At 40.4% G+C, this 23,846-nt stretch overlaps 1 protein-coding gene across 3 annotated transcripts in view; it reads left to right on the forward strand.

The window, feature by feature from the left end:
- TPK1 (thiamin pyrophosphokinase 1) overlaps positions 1-23,846 on the forward strand; it is a 352,935-nt gene that overhangs the window by 277,189 nt on the left and 51,900 nt on the right. The window contains exon 8 of one of the 3 annotated variants that reach the window (XM_058655025.1): positions 11,101-11,126. The exons of the other annotated variants lie outside the window; for them this stretch is intronic. Coding sequence (XP_058511008.1) covers positions 11,101-11,111 — 11 coding nt within the window. The 3' untranslated portion in view covers positions 11,112-11,126. Of the gene's footprint in view, positions 1-11,100; positions 11,127-23,846 lie in introns of those variants that run through there. 3 annotated transcript variants of the gene reach the window in all.

The following is a 23,846-nucleotide window of genomic DNA, read 5'->3' on the forward strand; positions in this document are numbered from 1 at the left end:
TAGAGAGGTTTAATGGTTTTTAATGTCTTTATTACTATTATACTATTGGCCACCAGTTTCTGACTCCAATATGGTATCTTTTCTTTTCCTTCTTAAAGATTTTTTACTGGTTTTGAAAGTTACAGAGAGAGACAGAGAGGCAGAGGGAAAGGTATCTTCCATAGACTGGTTCTCTTCCCAGACGGCCACAACAAGTGACATTTTAATATGCCCGTCAGGAGCTACTTCTGGGTCTCCCACATTAGTGGCCAGGGCCCAGGACTCCTTCACTGTTTTCCCACAAGACGCAGGCAGCCAGCCCTGTGGGATGCCAGCTTCGCCGGCAGCAGTTTGACCTGCTAGCCTTGAATCGGCCCTGTCTCTTAAGTCACCCATCATCCCTCTCTGACTTGATGTTACATTTACTAAATGAGACAGAGGTTTCGGAGACCAAACGTCATAGACTGGATGACATTTCTAAATTCTTTATCAACCAAGAAAGAAGTTAGCTGCAATTTTCTAACATCAAGACTATTTTGTCTAGACTAAATTAATAACTTGGTGAAGTGATTCATCATATCTAAGATGATACTGATTGTAAGACACATTGTAATTTTGCGTACATTAAGGAAAAGCATACTGATACTCAGAAATGTGGAAATGTATGTGTAAGAACTGATGAAATTGGGTAGACCAGATAGCACAGAAATTTGATTATCAAACTATGTGTATGGATGAACTGCTTTTTGTTTTCTAAGATTTATTTTTATAGGAAAGGCAGATGTTCAGAGAGAAGGAGAGACAGAAAGGAAGATCTTCCATGCATTGATTTCACTACCCAACTGGCTGCAGTGGCCAGAACTGATCCTGTCTGAAGCCAGGAGCACAGAGCCTCTTCCAAGTCTCCCACATGGGTGTAGGAACTCATGGCTTTGGGCCGTTCTCAACGGCTTTCCCAGGCCACAAGCAGGGAGCTAGATGGGATTTGGGGCTGCTGGGATCAGAACTGGTGCTTATATGGGATCTCAGTGTGTTCAAGGAGAGGAATTTAGCCACTGGGCCCAGGATGAACCACTTTTTAGTGTGTCAAGCAATCTTCAAAAAGTTTTTTAATGGTCAAATAGATTCCTAGATATCTTTGTCAACCTCAGTGTTGTAGGTCTGGTCTGGAAGACCCTCCCAGGCTTACCCGAGTCCATAACATATCAAGCTTATTATTGTCTTTTGCAATTCTGTGTACTTAGAAATTCACTGCTTTGTGTTCATATAAGTAGCAATTTGTCCTTGCAACCTCAGTGAGTTATCTTTTCCTCAGAATGGCCTGATTCAGCCAAATTATTTTTTCATGTCAGTTCAGTATGTTTGAATAAGTTATCTGATTCTGTAGACATTATCACCCCATAGAACTGCCTAGCTTTTCATCGTATCAGTACATTTCTGCATTTGTGGTGGAGGTGCCTGTTACATGTAATTTCTTTGGCCCAGTGTTTTGACTTAGCTCCTTTTCTACTTACCTGATGGCTTTATATAATATTTGACTTGTCTACTTCACATTTCTAGAAGTCACTGCTTTACTCTTGAGAAAATTTTCAAGTTGCAGATACGATATTGAAAGCAGCATAAGTTGTTGCGGTCCTTTTTTTGTTTTTAGGTGTATTGTGATATTATAAATTAATTATACCTTCCAGTTGAATAAAGCGGGTCAGTGGCAGCCCTGGGAACTAAGGGCTGATGATGTCACCTTTGTATTAAATGTTGAGGAAAGGTTCTCCAAAGAACTATGCTGTACTTTCTGTATTGAAGACACCTCATGGTACTAACTTTGAGCCGAACTAAGCAAAAGGACTCAAACCAACATGACCTTCCAGAAAGCAAGTATTGGTCCTACTGCTAGTAAGATAAACCAGACAGAGATAACAATAGTTATTTCCTTAACAGTTTGATTGAGACAGGTACCACACATTTTATCCAAGTAAACCCTACCATTGAGTGGAATTCAGTTTATTCACGGATGGAAGCAGCCGGCACGAGTGAAATCAGAACACCTCAGGACACAAAGGACCACAGCCTTTCCCTATCACCCTCCTGTCCTCCCTTCCCCTAGCCTTCTCCAGCTCTTCGCCATGTCTTTCCTTTTTTCTTTACATAACACTAGATCAGTCACAACCATCCATGTTTCATTATGTTTCCCGGGTTGATCAGTGTTGTAAAGACGCATCTGTATTTTGCTTTTATGATGCTTTGAATAATATTCCAGTGGACGTGCTGCCCACTAGTGGACACTTGGGTTGTCTGCATTTTTGTTAGCCTTAGCTGCTTTTCATGTTGATATACGAGCCTCTATGTGGATTGTTTTTTCTCATAGGTGGATAGGTAACAATGGAGTTTGGTGGTTAGTAAGCCATTTTTTGAAATCAGTGAAAAATTTTCCAGGCTGTTTTCAAATGAGATTTGTATCATTCTGTATTTCCATGCACAGCATAGGCTGGCCTTAGACAGGCTGCTTTGTGCTGTGAGTCTCTCCAGTGTGGTGTCTGTGCGGTAGCTTCATTGTGCTTCTGATTAACAGCTCCCTGGCGCACACTGACCGGGTACCCATTGGCTATTTACATACTCTTTGTGGAAATACTGTGACTATTTTTTTAATTGGGCCATTTGTCTTTTTGTATTATTATCATTTTTTATTCTAAATGTAAGTTCCTTATGATATACAATGTACAGATATTTTCCCATTGTCCACACTGTTTTTGCTTTTCCATAGTATTCTTTGCAAAAGTTTCAAAATTTGCAGGAAGTCCAACTTTTGTTTTCTCTTGTCACCAACCCTTTGGAGCATTTGTAAGAGTTACTTGCCAAACTCAGTGTCACGAAGTTTTACTCCCAGAAGTATACAGCCTTTGCTGTGATATTTAATTCCCATCTCCACTTGGGATTCATTTTTACGCATATGCTGAGTTATCATTCTAGCATCCATGAGATCTCCCATTCACGAACTCAGCTGGGATTCTGATAGACATGGTGCCGAGTGCATGGATCATTGGGGTGTACAAGCATCTTACTGTTTACACTTCAAAACCATGAATTCTGGATGTTTTTCATGTGCTTAGATCTTTCATTTCCTCCCACATCTGTTGCTTTCAAAATGTTAAATTTTACAAATCTCTTGTTAAGTTCATTCTTTAGTACTGTAGTTTTCAATGCAGTTGCATTTTTGAATGGCTAATCACTTAGACTATTAATTGCAAAGGTATAGAATTCATCTATGCATCAATTGCTGAGGAACAAACTTAAGTACAGAATTCAATAGATTTGGCAAGAGTGGACATCATTGTCTTATTCCTAACCTAGGGAGGAAAACTTACAGTCTTCCACTTTTCCATGTGAAGTTGGCTGTACGTCCTTCCCAGAAGTCCTTTCCCAGATAAAGGATGTTTCATTTCTTTTCTAATTTGTTGAGTGCTATCCTCACGGTACATTGTTGGATTTTGTCAAGTGCTTCTTGAAGATCTGTTTAGGTAATCAGATGGCTTCTGTTTTTATTATAATACTGATATGATACATGACATTAATTGTATTTCAGCTGTAAAATCAAATTCAGTCCGTGGAATTACCTAACATTTACTGGTAGTATATACTTATTTTTTTTTAAGTTACTGTATTTATCTTCCTACTATTTTAGCTGAGTTTTGTATCTGTAGAAATCAGTGATTGTTCCAGTTTTCTTTCATGAAATCTTTGGTACCAGGGTGATAAAGACATCTACTCTTAAAAATTGAGTGGTTCTACAGGGGAACTCGGGAAAAGTCAGCCATGGTAACAGGAAGAAAGCAAAAGGCAGGATGCTTACCAGCAGACTACAGATCTGTGGAGGATGTAGCCAAGAGTGGAACCTCTCAGTGTTTGAATATAAATTTAAATAGATGTCTAAAGCAAAGTACACTAAACACAGGCATTGTTTCATACATAGATCAAAAGGATGATACATATTAAAACTCAGAAATACCAGTTTCCTTTTCCAGGTAATCAGTTTCCTATAGCTGCTATAACAAATTATCACAAACCTCTTGGCCTGAAGCAACACGAACTCAGTATCTTGTATTTTGGAGAGCTCAGTCCCAAGTGTGTCTCACAGAACTGAAAACCCACTGCTAGGAAAGCTTCCTTCCTCCTGGAGGCTGCAAGGAACAATCCTTTTCTTGCCACTTTCAGCTCCTGAAGCTGCCTTCGCTTCTTGTTCCAAACTCTTCCCCATCTCCAACACTGTGGCATCACGTCATCAAATTTCTCTGCCGCTCTTTCTCTCTCTCTGCTTCTACTGTCGCATCCATCTCTTGAAGGAACTTGTGAGAACAGGGAACTACGTGGTTCAGATTTCTACTTAATCATCTTAGCAAAGTCCATCTTGCCACAGAAATAAGGTTCTGGCATATCATTATGTCCATTTCTGATGGATCCCTATGAAGCACACACAAATAAAGTCAAGCAAAGAATTTAATTCAATGACTTTCTAATGTAACACTCTCAGATATTATGAAAGTGAACCTTTACAATTACTCTGAAAATGTCTGTGTGAGGACTTGTTTAGGTTCCCTTCTCTTTGAGAAACTGATCTCAATTTTGTCATTAAATCCTGGCTTCACTTCAGGTAACTGATACAGCCTCAAGACAAAAAAAAAAAAAATGCAAAATGTGTGACCGTGATTTATTTGATGTCCACAAAAGGGAGTTGGAAAACAGAAACCAGACTGAATGGAAACTGTAACTCCATGGACCTGGCACGTTTAGCCAGGAATATATTCAGATACTTGGAACCATGAAGCCAGAAATAAAATTTCCATTCATTTGTGTGTTGTAACCAGTATATTAGATACATCTCCTCTTTCTTATTCTAGCACATTTGTGTTTCTTCTCTTTCTAAGCCTTTGAAGTGATGCTTACGTAAGCGTCGGTGTCTCTCTGCTAATCACGGCTGACTACCACATGGTTCAGATGTTGAAACACAGGAGGCAAAAAGCTTGACCTTACCTGGTTGCTTTTTTAAAGATAAATATTTTTTTCATTTGAGATGTAAAGGGAAATGAATGAAATCTTTCTTACCCCAGGTTATGACCTCAACACCCGAAATGGCCAAGTCTGAGCCAGCCAAGCTAAGAGTTAGGAAAGCAGTCCAGGGACCACCCCCCTGTGGTAGCAGGGACCCCCGCGACTTGAACCATCACCCTGCTGCCTTCCCAGGTTTGCTTCAGCAGGAAGCTGGAATGAGAAGCACAGTTAGAACTCACCCAAAGCCTCCAATATAAGAATGTGGCCATACCAAGCAGCAACATAATAGTTACGTCAAATGGGATGTTCAATCCACCCCATCCTGTTGCTTCCACAGACATATTACTAATATCTGAGAACTCAAAATGTGCTTAAGAACAAATCTATTTATGTGTTGCTAAATGAGAACACATATAGTATGAAGCTGCTAGTGTAACTACTTAGGGGGCTATCTTTCCAGCTCCTTCCACACATACATATAATTGTATTAAGATATTACGTACATGCAGCTGATCTTTTGGGTTATAAAGACCACAGAATGGTCACTTTGGTAAGTTCTGAGTACTAGCATTGAGGAATTGCAAACTAGGTTGGAGTTGGACACTGTTGATATTTTTCTAGGGAGGAAAATACTAGAAAGAACAGGACAACTGTGTAGGCGATATCATTATGAGGGATTCCTCAGATGTTCTGTGTGTAAGTAACTTACATTTTGGACAGGTAAGAATGACAGCACAAATAATTACAAACTAGAATGAACTATTTTATTAACTCAACTCTAGTTCTGTTTTTTGCATGGTAGCGTTGGACCAGACAGAACTGACTTTTCTCAAGTCCTTGCGCTTTTGTGATTCTGCTAAGAGCACAAGGAACCAACCGCATGTCGTCATTATCCCGTTTGTTTTGAGAAAACTCCCAGAAACCTGACAATACACATTTGTTTTGGTTGATTTCGAGCATTTAAATAAGAAAACAATTATCACGTGTTTGTAGAGAATATGACAAATGGGACTTGGTGTACAGAACAATTTTTCTTTCACCAGCACTCAGGAACAGTATTATAACTCAGGTTTGCCTCCCAGGCTGTTTAAATGAGTTGATTTCCTGGTATTTGAGTGGGCAGGTTGACGGATGAGAATGGCTTCGTGGAAGCTCCAGACTCCCTTTCTGTTTTCCTCCTCCAGGCTTCATTTTTGTGCTGATTCAGATGTGAGCTCTGTGCATTCAACCATCTACTTAATAGACTGAGACAAGAAAGCAATAACTTTTCATGATTACATGAATTGTAGAAAAGGAATCAAGGGGTGTAAGTGAATAAACTTTTGCTAAAGGAACAGCACACTGGGGATAATTTCCTACTGAGTCCAAATAATAATACTCTATATTTTTGAACAGCTGTTTCATGAACATCTGCCTGTATTTTTTTATGCTCATTATCACTCTGGCAATAACAACAAGCTTTTTCATTAATACAGAGTATTACTTATTTTATATATCCATTTATTGTTATATTATTTGTATTATCTACATGTAGATAAGAAAATTGAGACACAATATGCTAAACAAATTACCCAATGACATATATAGGTATTTTTAAATGTTCTTAGGAATAATGGAATTGAAAGATATTTTATGCAAAGAATATTTAAAAGCCATGCATAGTTTTTTGATACATTCTATGAACATTTTTGAAGATGATCCTGTTTTCCAACATGGTCCTCCATGCACATAAAATGGACTCATCATGTCTCATGTTTTTTAAACTCTGGACATGGTGAAATGTATCAGATCTTTCTCTAAATGAAAGTAGTACTTTTCCTGCAATGGACCAGGTTGATAAGGGAGACAGAAAGTAAATGCTTAGCGGTTAAAGTCATGTTGAAAGTACCACCTATGATACTCTCTCATTCTGTGAAGCTGCAATGCCCAAGCTGGTACTCGGGCAGATTTCCGGTGTGTGTCATTTAAGTGTAACTTAGAGACCAGCAAATTGATAGCTGATTTTGGAGGTGATAATAAACCAAACATCATTTATCATGATTGCCAATGTACTTTTGGTAAGCATTCAGTAGGTGGGGGGGGGGAAGGATTTGGTATTCATGAAGGACAATCAATGGTCTCTAGTGATTAAAGGGTGAAAAAGAAGACAATGATAATAGAGCGAGAGCGGCATGGTTGCTAGTGTTTTAAACTTGTGTCTTTTAGATTGCTTGGAGATCAAATTATGAGAATGCTAAAAATGTCTGGTGAACACTGATTTTCTTAAAGATTTATTTATTTTTATTGGAAAGGCAGATATACAGAGAGGAGGAGAGACAGAGAGGGAAATTTTCCATCCGATGGTTCACTCCCCTAACGACTACAATGGGTGGAACTGAGCCAATCTGAAGCCAGAAGCCAGGAGCCTCTTCCAGGTCTCCCATGTGGGTGCAGGGTCCCAAGGCTTTGAGCCGTCCTCCCCAGGCCACAAGCAGAGAGCTGGATGGGAAATGGGGCTACTGGGATTAGAACCGGCAGCTGTTCTGGATCCTGGTGTGTTGGTGAACACTGATTTAAGGTAAGGAAAGATCAAACCTGGGAAATTAAGTTTCCAGGTGAGCAGACAGACCACCACAGCAGCAAGTGGCATGTGTGTTTATGTATATAGGTTTATGTGTCTGCTTGCCCCCAAAAAACTGTAAATATGTGCTATACTTCAAGAGAAAAATTAAGGTAGGTACAGATTAGTGAAAACAGATCAGTTTTCAAAAGGGGAACATCAGAATTTTATATTTGCTTTTCTATTGAAGAGAGTTCAGCCAGCAAGTGAGGGTAACGATCCTAAGCCTGGAGAACACTGTGTAACAGCCAACCAAAGGACAATGCTTTAAACCCCTTGGCAGAAATAAAGCTCTAGAGATTACTGTAAAACATAGGGCTTCCATCCTCTGTGCGTAATTTGTACTTTGAATTTTTTGCAACAGGAAACACACGCTACTATTTCCTTCATTTACAGTGGAAAGGAAATTTCACTTTACAGTTCCAAGTTCTGACTATAATGAATTATGATACTGGGAAGGCAATGTATTCTTGTAGTATATAAAGGCAGAGTTACACAAAGAGCAAGAGCAAGAAAAGCGAGAGAGGTATGTCATTCCCCAAAAGGCAGCAATGGCTGGAGCTGGGCCAGTCCCAGGCCAGGAGCTTCTTCCAGGTCTCCCACCTGGGGCTCCCACATGAGCCATCTTTTGCTGTTTTCCCATGTGCGTTAGCAGGAAGTTGAATCATAAATGGAGCAAACAGGACTCAAAGCAGCACCCATATGGCTTCGCCTACTATACCACAGCACTGGCCCCTGTACAAACAGCTTTGCTAAGTGATTTTAAGATGTCTTTTAGTTTGGGTTTTCAGCAGCTAGTTTTCAAAGTGGTTTATTCCAGATTGTAAGTAACAGAGCTTGGTTTCTTAGGTACCACTCTTTCAGTTTTCTGTATGGTGGCCATTTCATGTTCCCACAAGTGGTAGTGAAAGAGTAAGAATCGTGGGGCTTCCGGTCCGGAAGCTGTGATTAAATCTGTCCATGGTTTGTGGATGCTGCAACGGAAGTCACGTGATGTGGTCCACTACAGGGCAGGGCTGAGAGCACCGTGAAGGAAGGGCTCACAGATCATCACCGTACAGTCTCACCCTGCACACATTTACATGAGACCAGGCTTTCCTTCTTCGTTTATCCTGAGGCCAGCTGGAGCACTGGCTCTAGTCAGGAAAGCATCTCAGTAACGATTTGTTGGTAGTGTTTAGGATCCCCTCTCGCACCCCACGCATTTTAGTGAGGACTCACACTCTGGCTGTCTTCTAAGCTTACTTCAAAGTTTAAAATAAAAGTGAAAAGATAAAGAAGCTTGCTTTGCCAAATTTTAGTTTTGAGCAATTGCATTCCCTTTTCCAGTCATCTGTTTTCTGACTGGTGTTTTGTTGCACTTAGTAATCTCAACTATCTCTACATAAACCAGCTTTGCTTCCGCGCAGGTGTATGTTTGCCTTTAATACATAGGAAACATTGAATACCACAAGAACGATTTGAATTATATGTAGTATACAAGTGGCAGGTGTGTCGGGGGCAGAAACATCATTTAAATATGAAGAAAAACACAAACTGAATTCTGTGCTGTTCAACTCAGTTGCATCCCACCCAAAGCTGACTTTCTGTAGATACCTGGTTAGTTCCTGCTGTCGTCCATTTAACACACTAATTGCCATGTGAACTAAACAAAGCACATCTCCTGTAGGTGGTGCGTGGGGAGGTCTGTGTTGTACCTGCAGGGCAGAGCAAATTAGACAGCATAGCTCTAGCAGACCTCGCAGCCAGTTCCACTTGCTGTAATTACGAACTAAACATGTGTGTCCCCAGTTTAGGGACTTTGAACTAAAGAATGTCAAAACCGTTGCCTTCTCTCCCATTCTCTCTTCTTAGGCCTTAGTAGAATCGTAGTATTTGTTTTTTCCATCCCCGGACCTTGAGAGGCTACGTTGTAGCATACAGAATTGAACCATTGCCTGCAAGGCTTGGATCTAATGTGAGAGCCAAAGGAAACAGGAGGAGTTCTAGCTGCTGCTCTTCCTGTCCAGTTCCCCTGTAATGCACCTGGGCAAGTGGCAGAAGGTGGGTCTTGTGCTTAGGTCCCTGCCACTCAGGTGGGAGTTCCAGACTCCCGGATCCGGCTGGCCAGCCCTTGCTGTTTGAGGAATGACCTGATGGATGCACTATGTCTGTTTCCCTCTTGTTCTTCAGTCTCTCTTTGCAGCTCTACCTTTCAAATAACTGAATAATTTTTTAAAAGCAAGGTGTGGCTCCTTGAGGTGGCTGCTGCAATTGCACAGGGGGTTAAGCCATATCCAGGAACACCAGCATCCCACATGGGTGCTGGTTCCAGCTCCATGCTAATATGCCTGGAAAAGCACCAGAAGATGGCCCAAGTGTGTGGGGCCCTGCCAGCCTCCTACGAGAGCCAGGCAGAGCTCCTGGTTCCTGACTACAGCCAGGCAGAGCCCTGGTCCTTGCAGCCATGTGGGGAGTGAACCAGCTGATGGACAATCTTTGTCTTCCCCTTTCTCTTTCAAATGCGCGAGTCTTTAAAAAAAATAACAAACATTTTTATAATGACTGAAGCCACAATACTTTCCCCATACCTTGTGATTGTACCTCCCGGTATGCCTAGAAGATGTTCTCCTTCTATCTTGCTACAATCATGCTCATCTTCAAGGACCATTTTCAGGTCACATCTGTTGTGAAGCCTTCCTCGCTGCAATTTCTCTTTCCTTCCAGTTCCTACAAGGCATCCTGTGGTGCTCCAGTGTAGGAACCCACAGGTAGTGTCATTCTTCGTATATATTTTCTATTCTCCTTACTAGGATGTATTTGCCCTTTAGGTCTCTTCCTAGTTATCTAGAATGGTGCCCGGCCTATAAATATTGTAATTAACGACCTTTTTTTTTAATTAGCAAGTGCATTTTTCCTCACATAATCATGTATTGAGGCACAAAATCAGTTGCACTGTGGTAAACAAAATGTTGAAGGAAGAATTCCCGATCATAAAACTTTCAAGCAATTGTAATAATGAAGGACATATTAGATTCTAAGAGTAGAAATACCTATAAACTCTGACACGAACTGTGATCTACAAACATTTCACACAAAGGTTTTTAATTTTCAGTGAGGGATGCACATGTACCCTGGACTAAAGAATCACAAAATCTTTACCTTTCTCATCTTTAGCTGTCCAGTGAGTGACAGCGAAGGAACAGGTACAAATCCCTGCCTCTCCTGGGGATTTAGTATCGGAGATGGGTCTCTCCTCCTACAGGTGCTGCGTGTCCTGGCTCATTTCTTTACTGCTCTATGCATTGGCCAAAGTCTAAAGCTCTTCATTTACATTCCCTGAAACAGGGAATGTAGCATGTAGTTAAGGGCATGTGTCATTATAAGAACAGACATATGAAATTGGCTCCCTCATTATGTCTTCATTTGAGGAACCTATATTTGATTTGCAAAAAGAAAACAGAAACATCCTAGCTCCAATTTTCCTTTGTTTTCTACAGGCTGTCCGTAACAGAGTTCCATAAGCATAAAATGTAGACTTTGCTGTTCCAATTATTTGTAGGTAATAATTCATTTGGTTTTGTTCCTCTTTGTACTTGTGAAACCTTTAATGCTAGATTCTTAATTGACACTGGTTAATAAGAGGTCTTCTTTAAAAGTTACTCCATCTTCCACATTGAGACATTACGCATCATCAACTAGAAGTAATTAAAGGAGTAGTTACTTAGCCTTGGGGAATTTGGGAAGAAATAACAGATCTGGCAGAGCGGGAAGAAGAAGGGATTATACAGGGCATCCAAGAAAAATGCTGACATTTAAAGAGGGATGAATGAGTGTGATCAGATGCAAAGATGTAAAGGAACAGGACTTTACTGAAAGGAATACTTTGGTCACTCTTAAAACTGCAGAAAAGTAGTAGCATAATAGGAGTAAAACAAGCTAGATTTCCATTTTTTAAGATGGTTAATAAGGACATGAGTGAAAGTTGCAAGGATAATTGCAATAGATTCATTAAGCTTTCAAAAATAAGTCTGTCAGTGATACAAGATCCAGACACGCAGAAGTGTCATTATTAAGGAGGCTTAAAAATCCAAATAGAATAATATGTTGCATGATGGAATGAGCCAAAAACCACTAGCAAACAAAGTTGCATTGGAAGGTGGGGGGAAAGTCAGCTGATATGTGGTAGGGACAGCTCGGTAGGGACTAGAAGGTGGAACTTAGAATTGAAGAGAGGGGCTTTGGAAAATGCTGTTTAGCTCTACATTGAAACCAGTGCTAGAGAACAAGAGATTCCGCGTTGGGTGTTTAATGTGAATATACATGGAGATGATGGAGCCAGTGATGAACACTGTAAATCCTCACCTGTGATGGGTATTATGATACTGGGTTACATTTAAGATTTAGAAAGATGAAAATGCTTATCAAGGAGACTGGGCTTAAAACATACCTATATAACTGTTTAGCCACAATAGGACTACTCGTTGAAGATGAAGGATTTCTTCTCATTTTCCTCTACTAGAGTTCTAATGAGAAATGGCAACAAGGAGTGCAGAGGTACACCGAGTATTGGCAGGTGGGGCCCATCCAAACAGTTACCAAGTGCCATAGTGTGTCTACGGGAAGTCGGCAGTTAGGCTTCAAATAATATATGACAAAATACTAATGCCCTTTATTTTTAAAAATTCATCTATTTTCAATAAAAATACATCTTTAAAAAACTCATCTAGAATGATTAAAGTTCACCCTGAAGGTAATTTCTGTCACTGGTAGCTCAGTATGCCTCCATCTGGCAAGATGGTGTTTACACTAGAGTTTGGTGATCATCTCCCCACAGACACTACGTGGAAAAGGTGCTTATTATCAGCTTGCCTTTGTAAGAGCTCCTAAAGCCGGGTGAGTGATCAGAGGTTAGGACTTGAGACTTGGCACTGGACTCGTAAAACCCCAGATCGCACCCTAACCGTGCCCCATCTCTGAGGAAGTACCCATGGAGAGAAGCTTTAGACTTTCTCCTGGTGATAAAAAAAAAAGGCCCTGACCCCAGTTGGTCAGATTTTCACTCCAGCCAGAATTGTGTGTGGCATGTCACAGCAGCCTTAGGCTCTGGGTTCACCTCAGCAGTGACAGCAGACCAGTCATAACCAGCGTGGGCTCTGATCCTGCCGCAGCCAACCACAGCTGCATGGGGCAGTGATGTGTTGGTTTGTGTAAGTGGAAGGATCTGGGTATGATCTAACATCGTGGTGCTGTGGTCATGGGACAGGGCACCTGGGGCTTCTGCAGCTCTCCGGGGAGAGGTTTGTAGAAATGGGCCACTGCTTTCCAGACACCTCCTTGTTTGACTCCTGAGGAACTTTGGGGCACAGTGAGAAAATGCCTACATTACTTGGATTTAAGAGGGACTTAATTCCAAACGGGTAAAAGGCATATTCAAAAATATAGTAACAGAAAAAGTCTCAAGTCTAGAGGAAGAGACAATTCGCCAGGTTCAGAAATGTCAGAAGTCACCAGAAAGAATCAACTAAACCAAGTTTAGCCCAAGACACATTATACTCAAACTATCTAATGTTAAATGTAGAATTCGCAAAACTACAAGAGAGAAAAAAAAAGAAAAGGGAGAGAGAATACATACAGGAAGGAGTCTCTACTGACCACACTGCAGACCTCTGAGTAGGAACCTCACATACCAGCAGGGATGGAGTGAGTCTTTCACAGTTCTGAAGAAAGTATTTTCAACCAAGAACATTGTTCCTAGCAAAGCCAACCTTCAATTAGGAAGGAGAGAAAGACATGAGCAAAGAAAAACCAAATTTATCACCACCTACTCTGTTTCCTAAGAAACGCTAAAAGAAGTTCTTCAGTTGAAGTCAAAAGACACTAACAAGCAAGAAGAAAATCCCACATGTAGGAAAAATTACTTGCAAGAGCAGCTATACAAATTCAAATTGTTCTAGTAAACATGGAGCATACACCATTCACATTTTCAGAATGAAGACTAAAGAGCAGTTTAACTACATTAAATGTTAATAAATAGGCATTGTAGAGATGTAAAATCAACAAAAAATAACAATATGGGGAGGAATGGGAAAAAATCTGAAGGTCTCTATTTGTACTTTCTATAAATACTTTTGTTTCATTTCCTTTATAACCAAGGTCAAGTTGCAATCTATTCAAAAGAGTTTGTTAACTGCTTTCTCAGCCATTTGGATAAGATCAGGCACAAAACAGCTTTTTTGTAAGCCTCCTGAAAACCACAAAGCTAAAAATCTATAATAGACTTACTAAAAACTGGAAGCAAAGAATCACCACATTTTACTAATGAAAATAATTTAACCACAAGAGGAAACTACATGAGAATGAAACATATAACAAAAACAAAAAATCAGTCTTCAAATGAAAGAGTTGTTCATACCAGTTGTTGACCTTGTTTCATGGCTTCTCAATTATGGAAATGTATAGTGATGGGGTACTGGGGTCTACCATGTCCAGATGTGGGGGTACAATGGAACATGTGTCCCTGCTTCCAAACAAAAGATGGAATCCCAATGAAACTCTTGGACATATGTAGACAATGGTATGCTGGACTGTCTGACATTGTTTCAGACAATGTCGGGGTACACTTAAATAAAGAGACCGATAGAATTATGATTCCTTATGAATGACTGCACCATTGAGTAAAATGGGGAAAATCCGTTGGGGGGTGGGAATTTGTGGGGGGAATTCCAGCCTATACGAAAGTGTACCACATAATTCAAAATCAAAATATAGTTTTAAAAATGAAAGAGTTGTAATGCCTTTCCTATCCTAATAATTACAGTTAATATAAAGGGGTTAAATTCTCAAAAGACAAAGTGACCACGTGCAATTAAGACCAGAAGACATAGCTGTATGCCTCTTACAAGAACTCACCTTACCTCTGATAACATTCAAAGACTAAAAATGAAGATGGACTATATATTCCATGAATATCACCCAAAAGAAAGATGTAGCCATAATTATATCACATAAAATAGATTTTAAAAGTAAAGAGAGAAAAGCACTACATCGAAGAAAATAACTATATAATGATAAGAGTCAATACAGTGAGAGGAAATATGCTTACATAGAAAAACTACAGATCTGAAACACTTAATGCTCTGCCCAAACATCTACAAACAGAAGAACTAATGTAGTAAAATTTGTTTAGAACAACAATAAAAAAACTCTGAATAGACATAATAGTAAGCAAAAAGAACAAAGTAAGAAGCGTTATAGTATCTGATTTGAAAATACATGGCACAGTTAAAATCACATGGTGTTAGCACAAATACATAGATAAACCAAAGACAGTAGAGACCCTAGAAGTTGAGCTAGGCGTCTACAACTGACTGGTTGATTGATTGATTGATTGATTGATGTTTTTGTTAAGATTTATTTGTTTTGTATTGGAAAGTCAGATTTTACAGAGAGAAGAAGAGCCAGAAAAATCTTCCATTCACTGGTTCATTCCCCAAATGGCCACAATAGCCAGAGCTGAGCCAATCTGAAGCCATGAGCTAGGAGCTTCTCCCAATTCTCCTATGTAGATGCAGGGTCCTAAGGCTTTGGGCCGTCCTCTACTGCTTTCCCAGGCCACAAGCAGGGAGCTTGTGATGATGGTTGCTACACCCAAGAGATTAGGGAATCAGGAAGGGAAGGGAAAGTTTGATTGAAAAGCACTAAGGCGTTTTTATAAGAAGTTCCAGTTAGTTATCCATACACTTAGGGTACTTCAACTGTAGGAAATGGACTGCGTGCTTAAAGCCCTAAAGAAGTTTCTGCGAAGATATGTTTACCCTGATTGGACATAGTGCAGGACATACATGCATAGAAGCATCAATTGCAAGATTTAATGTGTTCCTTTAGAATAAAAGAAAAATGTGGTGGAGAAAAAGGTGTATGTTAACTGTTACCTAAAACATGAACAGAAAGCAAAAAGTGATGTGTCAACTTAGTTGTACCTCAACTCTGAAAATTCAGTGATGGTGCCGGGGAATCACTTTGTGAATAAGCCATGTTTCCAGAGACAGATCATTCCATGGAAGTCAACAGATACATTTTTTTTGACACCATTTCTCATTAAGGAAATACCCCTCTGCACTGGGTCTCGTCTTCGGTCCTCTGCTTCTAATTTGTGAGCTCTCGCTAAATGATCTTATCACAACCTGGAACTTTAAATACACTCGAATGCCACTGCTTTTCAAATATATCTCCTGCCCTGCCCTCTCTGACTGTCATTTGCACCAGCATTCCTGGAATAGTGGCTGCACTACCATACAGAAACTTCACCTGCTTTGTTTATAAATTATCCTCAGTGCCCACAGGAGTACCTGGTGCAGACTTGTTGTTGAATAAATCTTCGTTAATTGCACTTCTAACTCATTTATCTAACCTGAACATAAAATAGCCGAAAAAAACTGATTTTTGTCCTTGTGGCCTTCCTGTGTTCCCTATGTAAGATTTTTGGTTTGAACAAAAATGTTCAACTCAGTTTTCCCTTCTGCCAGTCTCCTTTCCTGTGAACCTGGCCTGATCCTGGTCCAGGTTAGCATCCTCTCTCTCCTGGGATCCTGTAATGGTCTCTGAATTGATCTTTCTAAGCAACCCTGCTGTGTGAGTGTTTTTGGTTTACCTTAGCCTCAGTGTCTAGTGTGTTTCTGTACTTTGGGAATGTAAGGTAGATAATTCTGACAAGATTCGTTCGTTTTTTTTTTTCTTTACAGTTATCTGAATTTAAAAAGATGTCAAAAGTCCATTGAAAGCTTGCTTTTAAGAACTTTGCACGAGCCAGGGTGGATGACATGATTCGTGTGGAAACCAGAGTTACTTTCCATTTCTCTGAGTGTAAGATGCCTGGCACGGAACAATGGGTAAATTGAGAGTTCCCTGGCCAGAGCTCCTGCTTCTGCAGTTGTTCAGTATCTTCCAGATGCTGACATGAACCCCTGAGGTGCTTCACCTCTCAGCATGGCAATCTTTTAGACCATCTCACTCCCAGATTTGGAACTATTGGATGGATTCCCTCATATATAAAAGAACATCCACAGTCTTCTCTGCCATATACCCTCCACCCTGGCTAGGGTACCACTCTCTCCACATTCAGTTGCCTCCAGGTGCTCAGACCTGCCCATTGGCACCCGGGCATCTACAATTGCCTTTCCCTCAGCCTAGGACACTGTTTTTCGTGTCTTCCAGTGAGACTGTCCTTACCGTATATGTTTAGTCTTAGCTGAGGTATTACTTTTTGCAGGAGACTTCCCAATTCTGTAGTCTAGATAACAACACTGCCAACCTTCTTGAAAGACCACTCTAGCGTATCACCCTGTTTTATTTTGTTACAGTATTAACAGCTTGAAGTCGTGATAGTATTGAGTATCTGTGTTCTTCTCAGTAAAAATCAAACAGTATAAACAGCATCATGTCCTGCCTAGTTCTCTACTATATCACTGAACAGAATGAGAACTGAGAAAATGTTTGCTCAGTGAAGAAACTTCTCACACAGATTCTTGTGCCAGGCTCACTGTGCAAGATCTTTTTGAGATTTTTGTCCTAAAATACAAGCCACAAATTCTTATGGGATTGGGTAGGGTGGCAAGCACTATAATGATCAGGAAAGGGGGATTAGCCTGGGCCCGGTGTGGTAGCATAGCGGCTAATGTCCTTGCCTTGCACACACCGGGATCCTGTATGGGCACTGGTTCTAATCCCAGCAGCCCTGCTTCCCATCCAACTCCCTGCTTGTAGACTGGGAAAGCAGGTGAGGATGACCAAAGCCTTGGGACCCTGCACCCACCTGGGAGACCCAGAAAAGGCTCCGGGCTCCTGGCTTTGGATTGGCGCAGCTCTTGCCCTTGCGGTCACTTGGGGAGTGAGTCAGCCAACAGATCTTCCTCTCTGTCTCTTCTCTCTGTATATCTGACTTTCCAATAAAAATAAATAAATCTTAAAAAAAAAAAAGAGGGATTAACCAAAGGCTTGGCCTTGTAAGCCTCGTGTTCTAATTAGTGAAAACCCTCTGTTCTGGAAGAATCGGGGATAACAGATACCTTGCCAGAACAGAAGATGGGTTTGTTGGCACCATCGACAGCTCAAGTGAGATCAAAGATGTGGAGAACAGGGGAGCACCTGCAACCAGGATGAAGTCGGAGATGGTACCTGGGATAAACTCCAAGTGACGTTTATCCTCTGGGATGACCTCTACTGAACAGTAGAGCTCAAGGTGCATCAGACAGAAGCCGTAAGGTGCTACCTTTCACTGGGATCCACCTGTGTCCAAGAGTGTTTTTTCTCGCATTTAAGAATTTTCTTTTTCTGTGGAGGCCACAAGCAGTTGAAGATCAATCCATATTAACACAAATCCTCCTTAGATTATTTTCGGAGTCACCTAGGCCAGTACCCCAGAACAACACATTGATCCATTGTTCTGAAATCTGCTTTGCTTTTCAGAATCCCTACCTTACCTCCTAGGTCTCCTCCCAGCAACAACTGCTTCTTTAAAATTTCTCTAAAGCCACTAAGCAGGTGCGAGTTTTTTTTTTATTTCTCCAAACTTCAAAACTGCTTCTTGAGTGTCGTTATGTAGGGGTGGCCCACAAAATCATTTGGTCTGGCCCTGGTAAGACAGTTGCAGGTGAGACTCAGCATCCATTAAATCCATAGCAGGCTAATTTGTAATTTGAGAATTCTGTATGGCCAGGAATATTTCAGTATCCATATGACCCTGGCAAGAGCACAGGTTTCCCCACCCTTCCTCCAAGGCATGTGCTGCCTTAAATCACAATTTTTGTAATTGCCTCTGCCTAACTTTTCCCTGCCTAAATCTTAATGCTTTAAGTGCCAAAGTGTGTTGTAATCATCCTGTAGCTAGAAAAACGCAGCCCTCCACATGGCTTAGACGTGAGTGGCCCAAGAAAAACTTTGGCAGAGGGAGGTGGGTTTAAATATCAGTTTGGCCATTTGGTGTGTGGCACTGAGTCACTTCTGCAGGGGCACATTTTCTCAATAATATACACGACAGAGGAATTTTGTAGTTGATGTAGTACCTGGTGTGCAGCATAGCAAGTATTAGATATGATGGTGGTTGCCTCTGTGGGTATTCAGAATGCCAATGCTCAAAGAACAAGAGGTGGCCCCAGGTGAAATGATGAACTGATATTCTATGACTGATGACATTCTGACCAGGTATTGCCCATCCCCGAATCACTGAATAAATGTGATACCAAAAAATGTAACTGAATTTGGGCTTATAGCCTTAATTAAGGGAAAAAAAGTTAGCAGTGGAAAAAATCGCTTCTGAGTTTCATAAATAGGAAATTGAGTTTCCTAGTGGGCAATTTAAAATACTTTGGGAGCATAAATACACCTGCAGCACTCAAGCTGGAATTTGGTGACTCAGAACAAGGGCATAGAATCCTGAAATCAGCAACAGCAAATGCGCACTTAAGCTCTTAAAGGGAAAATTGCAGAAAATAAATTAATTCATTTAAATATGCATGAATCTCCTGAGTGGGGAATGTGCTGAAATGGTGCTGACTGATTTCCTTTGTTAACTATGTTCTGAAGTATTCATAATTCCTTATTTTGTGCCTTATATCTTTACACAGAACAAACCCCACAGTCTTTTGCCTTTTTAGGTTGTTTTTAAAGTAACTTCAAGTTATAAAACAGGGAATTATAGGCAAAGTACACATTGGTCTCATTGGTTCGGAAAAGTGGACAGCAAATTTATCAAAGGATGGATGGGTCTCTGAAGGAAAGAAAAGTGATTCCGATTACATTATTATTAGAAAATGGCTTCGGAGAGGTTCACATAATTGTGCAGAAACTTCTTAAAAGTTAAAAATCTGCCAAACTTTTGCCTGAAAGACATGCTGATTTATTTTACATGGTACAGCAATTTTTAAGAAGCAATATACTCAATAGTAGACTAGTGTACATTTAGAATATTTATCAGAATTATTACTCAATTATTTCTGGCTCTCTTCAGATCTTTTGATTTTCATTATGGGAACCCAAGACACTAAAACCCTAGTACTTTATGTCCTTGCATACTTAAAAACAAATTTTATGGTTATATAATTGAATAAGTAACGGAAAGGGGGCCGGGGGGAGAAGAAGAGATTTCAAAAGCAAACTATAAACAGAAGGATTACAAGCCTTAGAGCCACATCCTGGTCTTTCAAAGGCAAGGGATTTAAAGATGTCACTGTTTGCCCAATACCCAGCTTCCTTTTATGGTAACTTGAAGGGGAGCCTGGCAGCAAAGCAACAGCTGGCATTGAGGAGACCTGAGCTATGGATTGGATGAAGCTTAGAAACCTTGAGAACAAAAATAATCAAAAGAATTGCCGAGAACCATCAAACAGGAAGATAGGGATATGAACTGGATTTTCTGAACATGAAAAAATATTGAATCTGCTGTAAGTCTGTTATGGTGCCTACGTATTCGTCTGAGTTTCTGTTATGAGGGTAATTTCCATTTTGCCTTGGATCTGCAAATAGGATGAAGTCACTGATTTTTGTTTGCTCCCTAAGTTTTGAAAAGCATACAGTTGATACAGGATTTAAACTGGGACATATATGACTGCAGTTACCCCATGGTTCTGTATTCCCTTTGATGCAAAGACTCCTACCTGCGTGCTATTGTTTCCTGGTTGGGTAAGCAATGAAATGTCACCATCACACATAGTCTTCAAAGAAGAATACTGCAAAAAGAAATGGGGCATTTTGCATTCCAGCAACACAGCATAGAGTTTCCAAGAATTTCTCACAACAGATTAAGGGGTCATTATATAGTTTACATACGCAGATGACATGTTGGAAAGGTGAGAGATGAAGTTGGAGACAATCCAGAGGGACCCTCTGAAGTTTGGGTTTTCTCTGTAAGTAATGAGGAAACATTTTAAAGTAGAGAAATAATCATCTTTGTCTTTAAGGATCTTTATATGGCCTAGAGACAGATCCAATTGCTGTGTTTTAGAATCACACCGTGGAGGAGACTAGACCCTGACTATGAATACCTCAGTGACTATTCCAAGGAAGCCTATACAAGTGTCTTCCTGGCGAGATGGTGCGAGCCTTTTACTTCTGTAATTTGCTCTTTGCTGTTGTTCTTACCAAACCAGATGACATGGCTGTCTTCTGTTTAATGTGCACTGATGGGATTTAAAGTCCAGATGAAAGCACAAATGAAGTTTTTTGACAATAATCATCCCACTTGCATCCTCCCAACAACATGCTTCTTCTTTTTCATTCCATATCGCCTGCTGTTGTTGGAAGGAGTATCCCTACAGATGGAATTAAAGTATGACCTACATAAAATGAATAGATTTGGATGTCTGCTAACACATTAGCCTTAACATATTAGCAGTAGGTAATGTTTACTGATGCTTTGCAAAGAGCACATATCCTATAATAAATTGAAAAGCAAAATCTTCAACTCAGTATAAAATATTGTTCCAATCATTACCGTGTTTCTAATGATTAACTTGATTCTTTAAATATCTTGTAAGATGTCCTTCTAATCAGTACACATAAGCCATCATCAAAACTAGAATTTCTAATTCTCAGCCAAAACAGTTGGAAACCTACCAAATCGGAACCTTTAATAAGGTTTCTAACTAAAAACTATCAATCATTTATTCCCTCTCCCTGCATGTATTCAAAATTTTATCAAAGCCTAAAAAGGCTTTTAAGAAATTTGAATGGTATACATATTAGCATGTAGTATTATCTAATCAAATTGATTTGTAAGGGTGGATCAGCTAATATATTCAGAATTTTGATACTGCTAACAACTCTGAAATGGCCTGATAATTACCTTAGAGGCTTCAATTTGTACACTGGTATTGTGTTTCCATTCACCAGCCAACGTCAAAATAATAGTAAATTATATTTTTAACATGATGGGCAGCTGAAATAGCATATTTCTATCAAAACTGAATATCAGACATTTCCTCTGGTTACTAAAATCTAAAAACCTAGCGGAGTGTTATGGGTTGAATAGAACTTGGCTCCCCAAATTCATGCAATTGTTTAAGAACCAAGTTTCATGTTAACTGTTAATGAACTAATGCTAAATGGATGTCGGACCCTTGTGAGGACTTGATCTACTTATGGCAGCAGGAGATGGGCCCAGTGCAATGTCCCTAGGTCAGTGGCTCTTATCCTGGAAGGCAAGCAGTTGGTTGAAGCAGGCCAGCCCAGCTTCTTCCTCTGCTTCCTGGCTCACACTGGTCATCTCTCCACACATTCATGTTGCCAGCTCCACCACCTGCCAGAACAATCTTCTACAGTGAACTCTAGACTGTAGGTGAAATAAACCCTTCCCTTCCCAAGAAGGTCCTTTAGGTATTTTAATAATGGTAACAAAAAGCTAAAGAGTGGAGTTTCTGAAACTCAAAGCCATGTTTAGCCCTCTGATGGTCAAAGCCTTTCTCACTGATTTCAATTCAGTTAAAATTTTGAATAAATTCTTACCAGCATCATTATCAGCACCAGCAAGGTTACCAAATCATGATGGCAAAAACAAAAATGTGATACCTGAAAGCCAAAAACTTCCCCTCTGAGTTTTTCTGTTTTTATCATAGGCACCATTTTATTAACATAACCAAAGAGTTCATAAAAAAAATTCGGTTGCCTCTGAATATTTCTCATGATGTGTCTTAACTCTATGTAAATTAATTATGCCAACACAAAGAATTTGCAACATTTTTCTCAAAGTTAGAAACCTTTTGTCAACAGATTGTATGCAGAAGCGATCATGGAGGAACCAGGAAGGAAAACTAGGTAGGAGTCGGCAGCTGGAATTTGTACTTGTCCTACGTTGGAACTCTTCCTCCATTTCCTAGCAACCCAGAATGCCGCTTTCCCATGACATATCTGAATCTCATCTGGGATGAGGAAGGAAGAGATGCCATGGTGGCCACCCGGGAGTTAAATTCCACCAACAGGGACCATGCAACCACAGAAGGCTCCATGCACATTCAACTCCATACACAATGAGTGTTGACACTCCCGTCTTAACAAGAGACTGACCATGCGGGAAGACCTTTCTTCCCCTCTTGACGCTGGGACTTTGCTTAGACGTCTCTTGTCTCTCTTTGCCTTTTTCAGCAACTTTTATTGAACACTCACGCTTTTCCCAGTCGCTCCAGTATAGGGCTGGACTGAACACTCTCCATCCCATATAATCCACAGGAGGAGCATCATCAGCACGCACGCACACACCCAAGTGTGGGTGACCCTGCATGTTAAGTGCTTCTGTAACTTTCTGTGTCTCTTTATGGGCAACTCTTAGGCCTCCTCATGATGGGTACCTCTACATGTAGGATGGCCCACACACATATGAATCTATGCTCACTTTTTTCTTTAAGCCTATGTTTTTAAGAACCAGAAACAAAGATTAAGATGCATAGGTCCACAGCCATCATTGTGGTGTACCAGGCTGGGTCACCCCTTATGATGATAGCATCCCGTGGAATGGTTCAAGTCCTGGTTACTACACTTTTAATCCATGTCCACAATAACATAACTTGAAAAGCAGTGGGAAATAGCCCAAGTCCTTGGACGCTGCACCTACAAGGGAGACCCAATGAGGCTCCTGGCTTTCACCTGGTCCAGTCCCAAACACTGCAGCCATTTGCTGAGTGAACTAGTAAATGGAAAATCTCTCTCTCCTGCTCTCTGTTACCTTTCATTAAATAATCTGTTAAAAAAAAAATACCTAGGCCCATAGTAGAACATTAAAATTTAAACACAGGGCCCAGCGCAGTGGCCTAGCAGCGAAAGTCCTCGCCTTGAACGCGCCAGGATCCCATATGGGTGCCGGTTCTAATCCCAGCAGCTCCACTTCCCATCCAGCTCCCTGCTTGTGGCCTGGGAAGGCAGTTGAGGACGGCCCAATGCATTGGGACCCTGCACCCACATGGGAGACCTGGAAGAGATTCCTGGTTCCCAGCTTCGGATCGGCATAGCACCAGCCATTACGGCTCACTTGGGGAGTGAATCATGGGACAGAAGATCTTCCTCTCTGTCTCTCCTCCTCTCTGTATATCTGACTTTGTAATAAAAAATAAATAAATCTTTAAAAAAAGTTTAAACACAAATGATTTTGCTAGAAGTATAATTAAATGCAATGGCTTATCACATACAGAGGTTCATATAATATTTTTCAATAATCATTGAATTGTGTACAATTACACATGAGATTATCACTTTGATTTCT

Source organism: Ochotona princeps, chromosome 25, assembly GCF_030435755.1.
Source record: "Ochotona princeps isolate mOchPri1 chromosome 25, mOchPri1.hap1, whole genome shotgun sequence".
NCBI lineage: Eukaryota > Metazoa > Chordata > Mammalia > Lagomorpha > Ochotonidae > Ochotona > Ochotona princeps.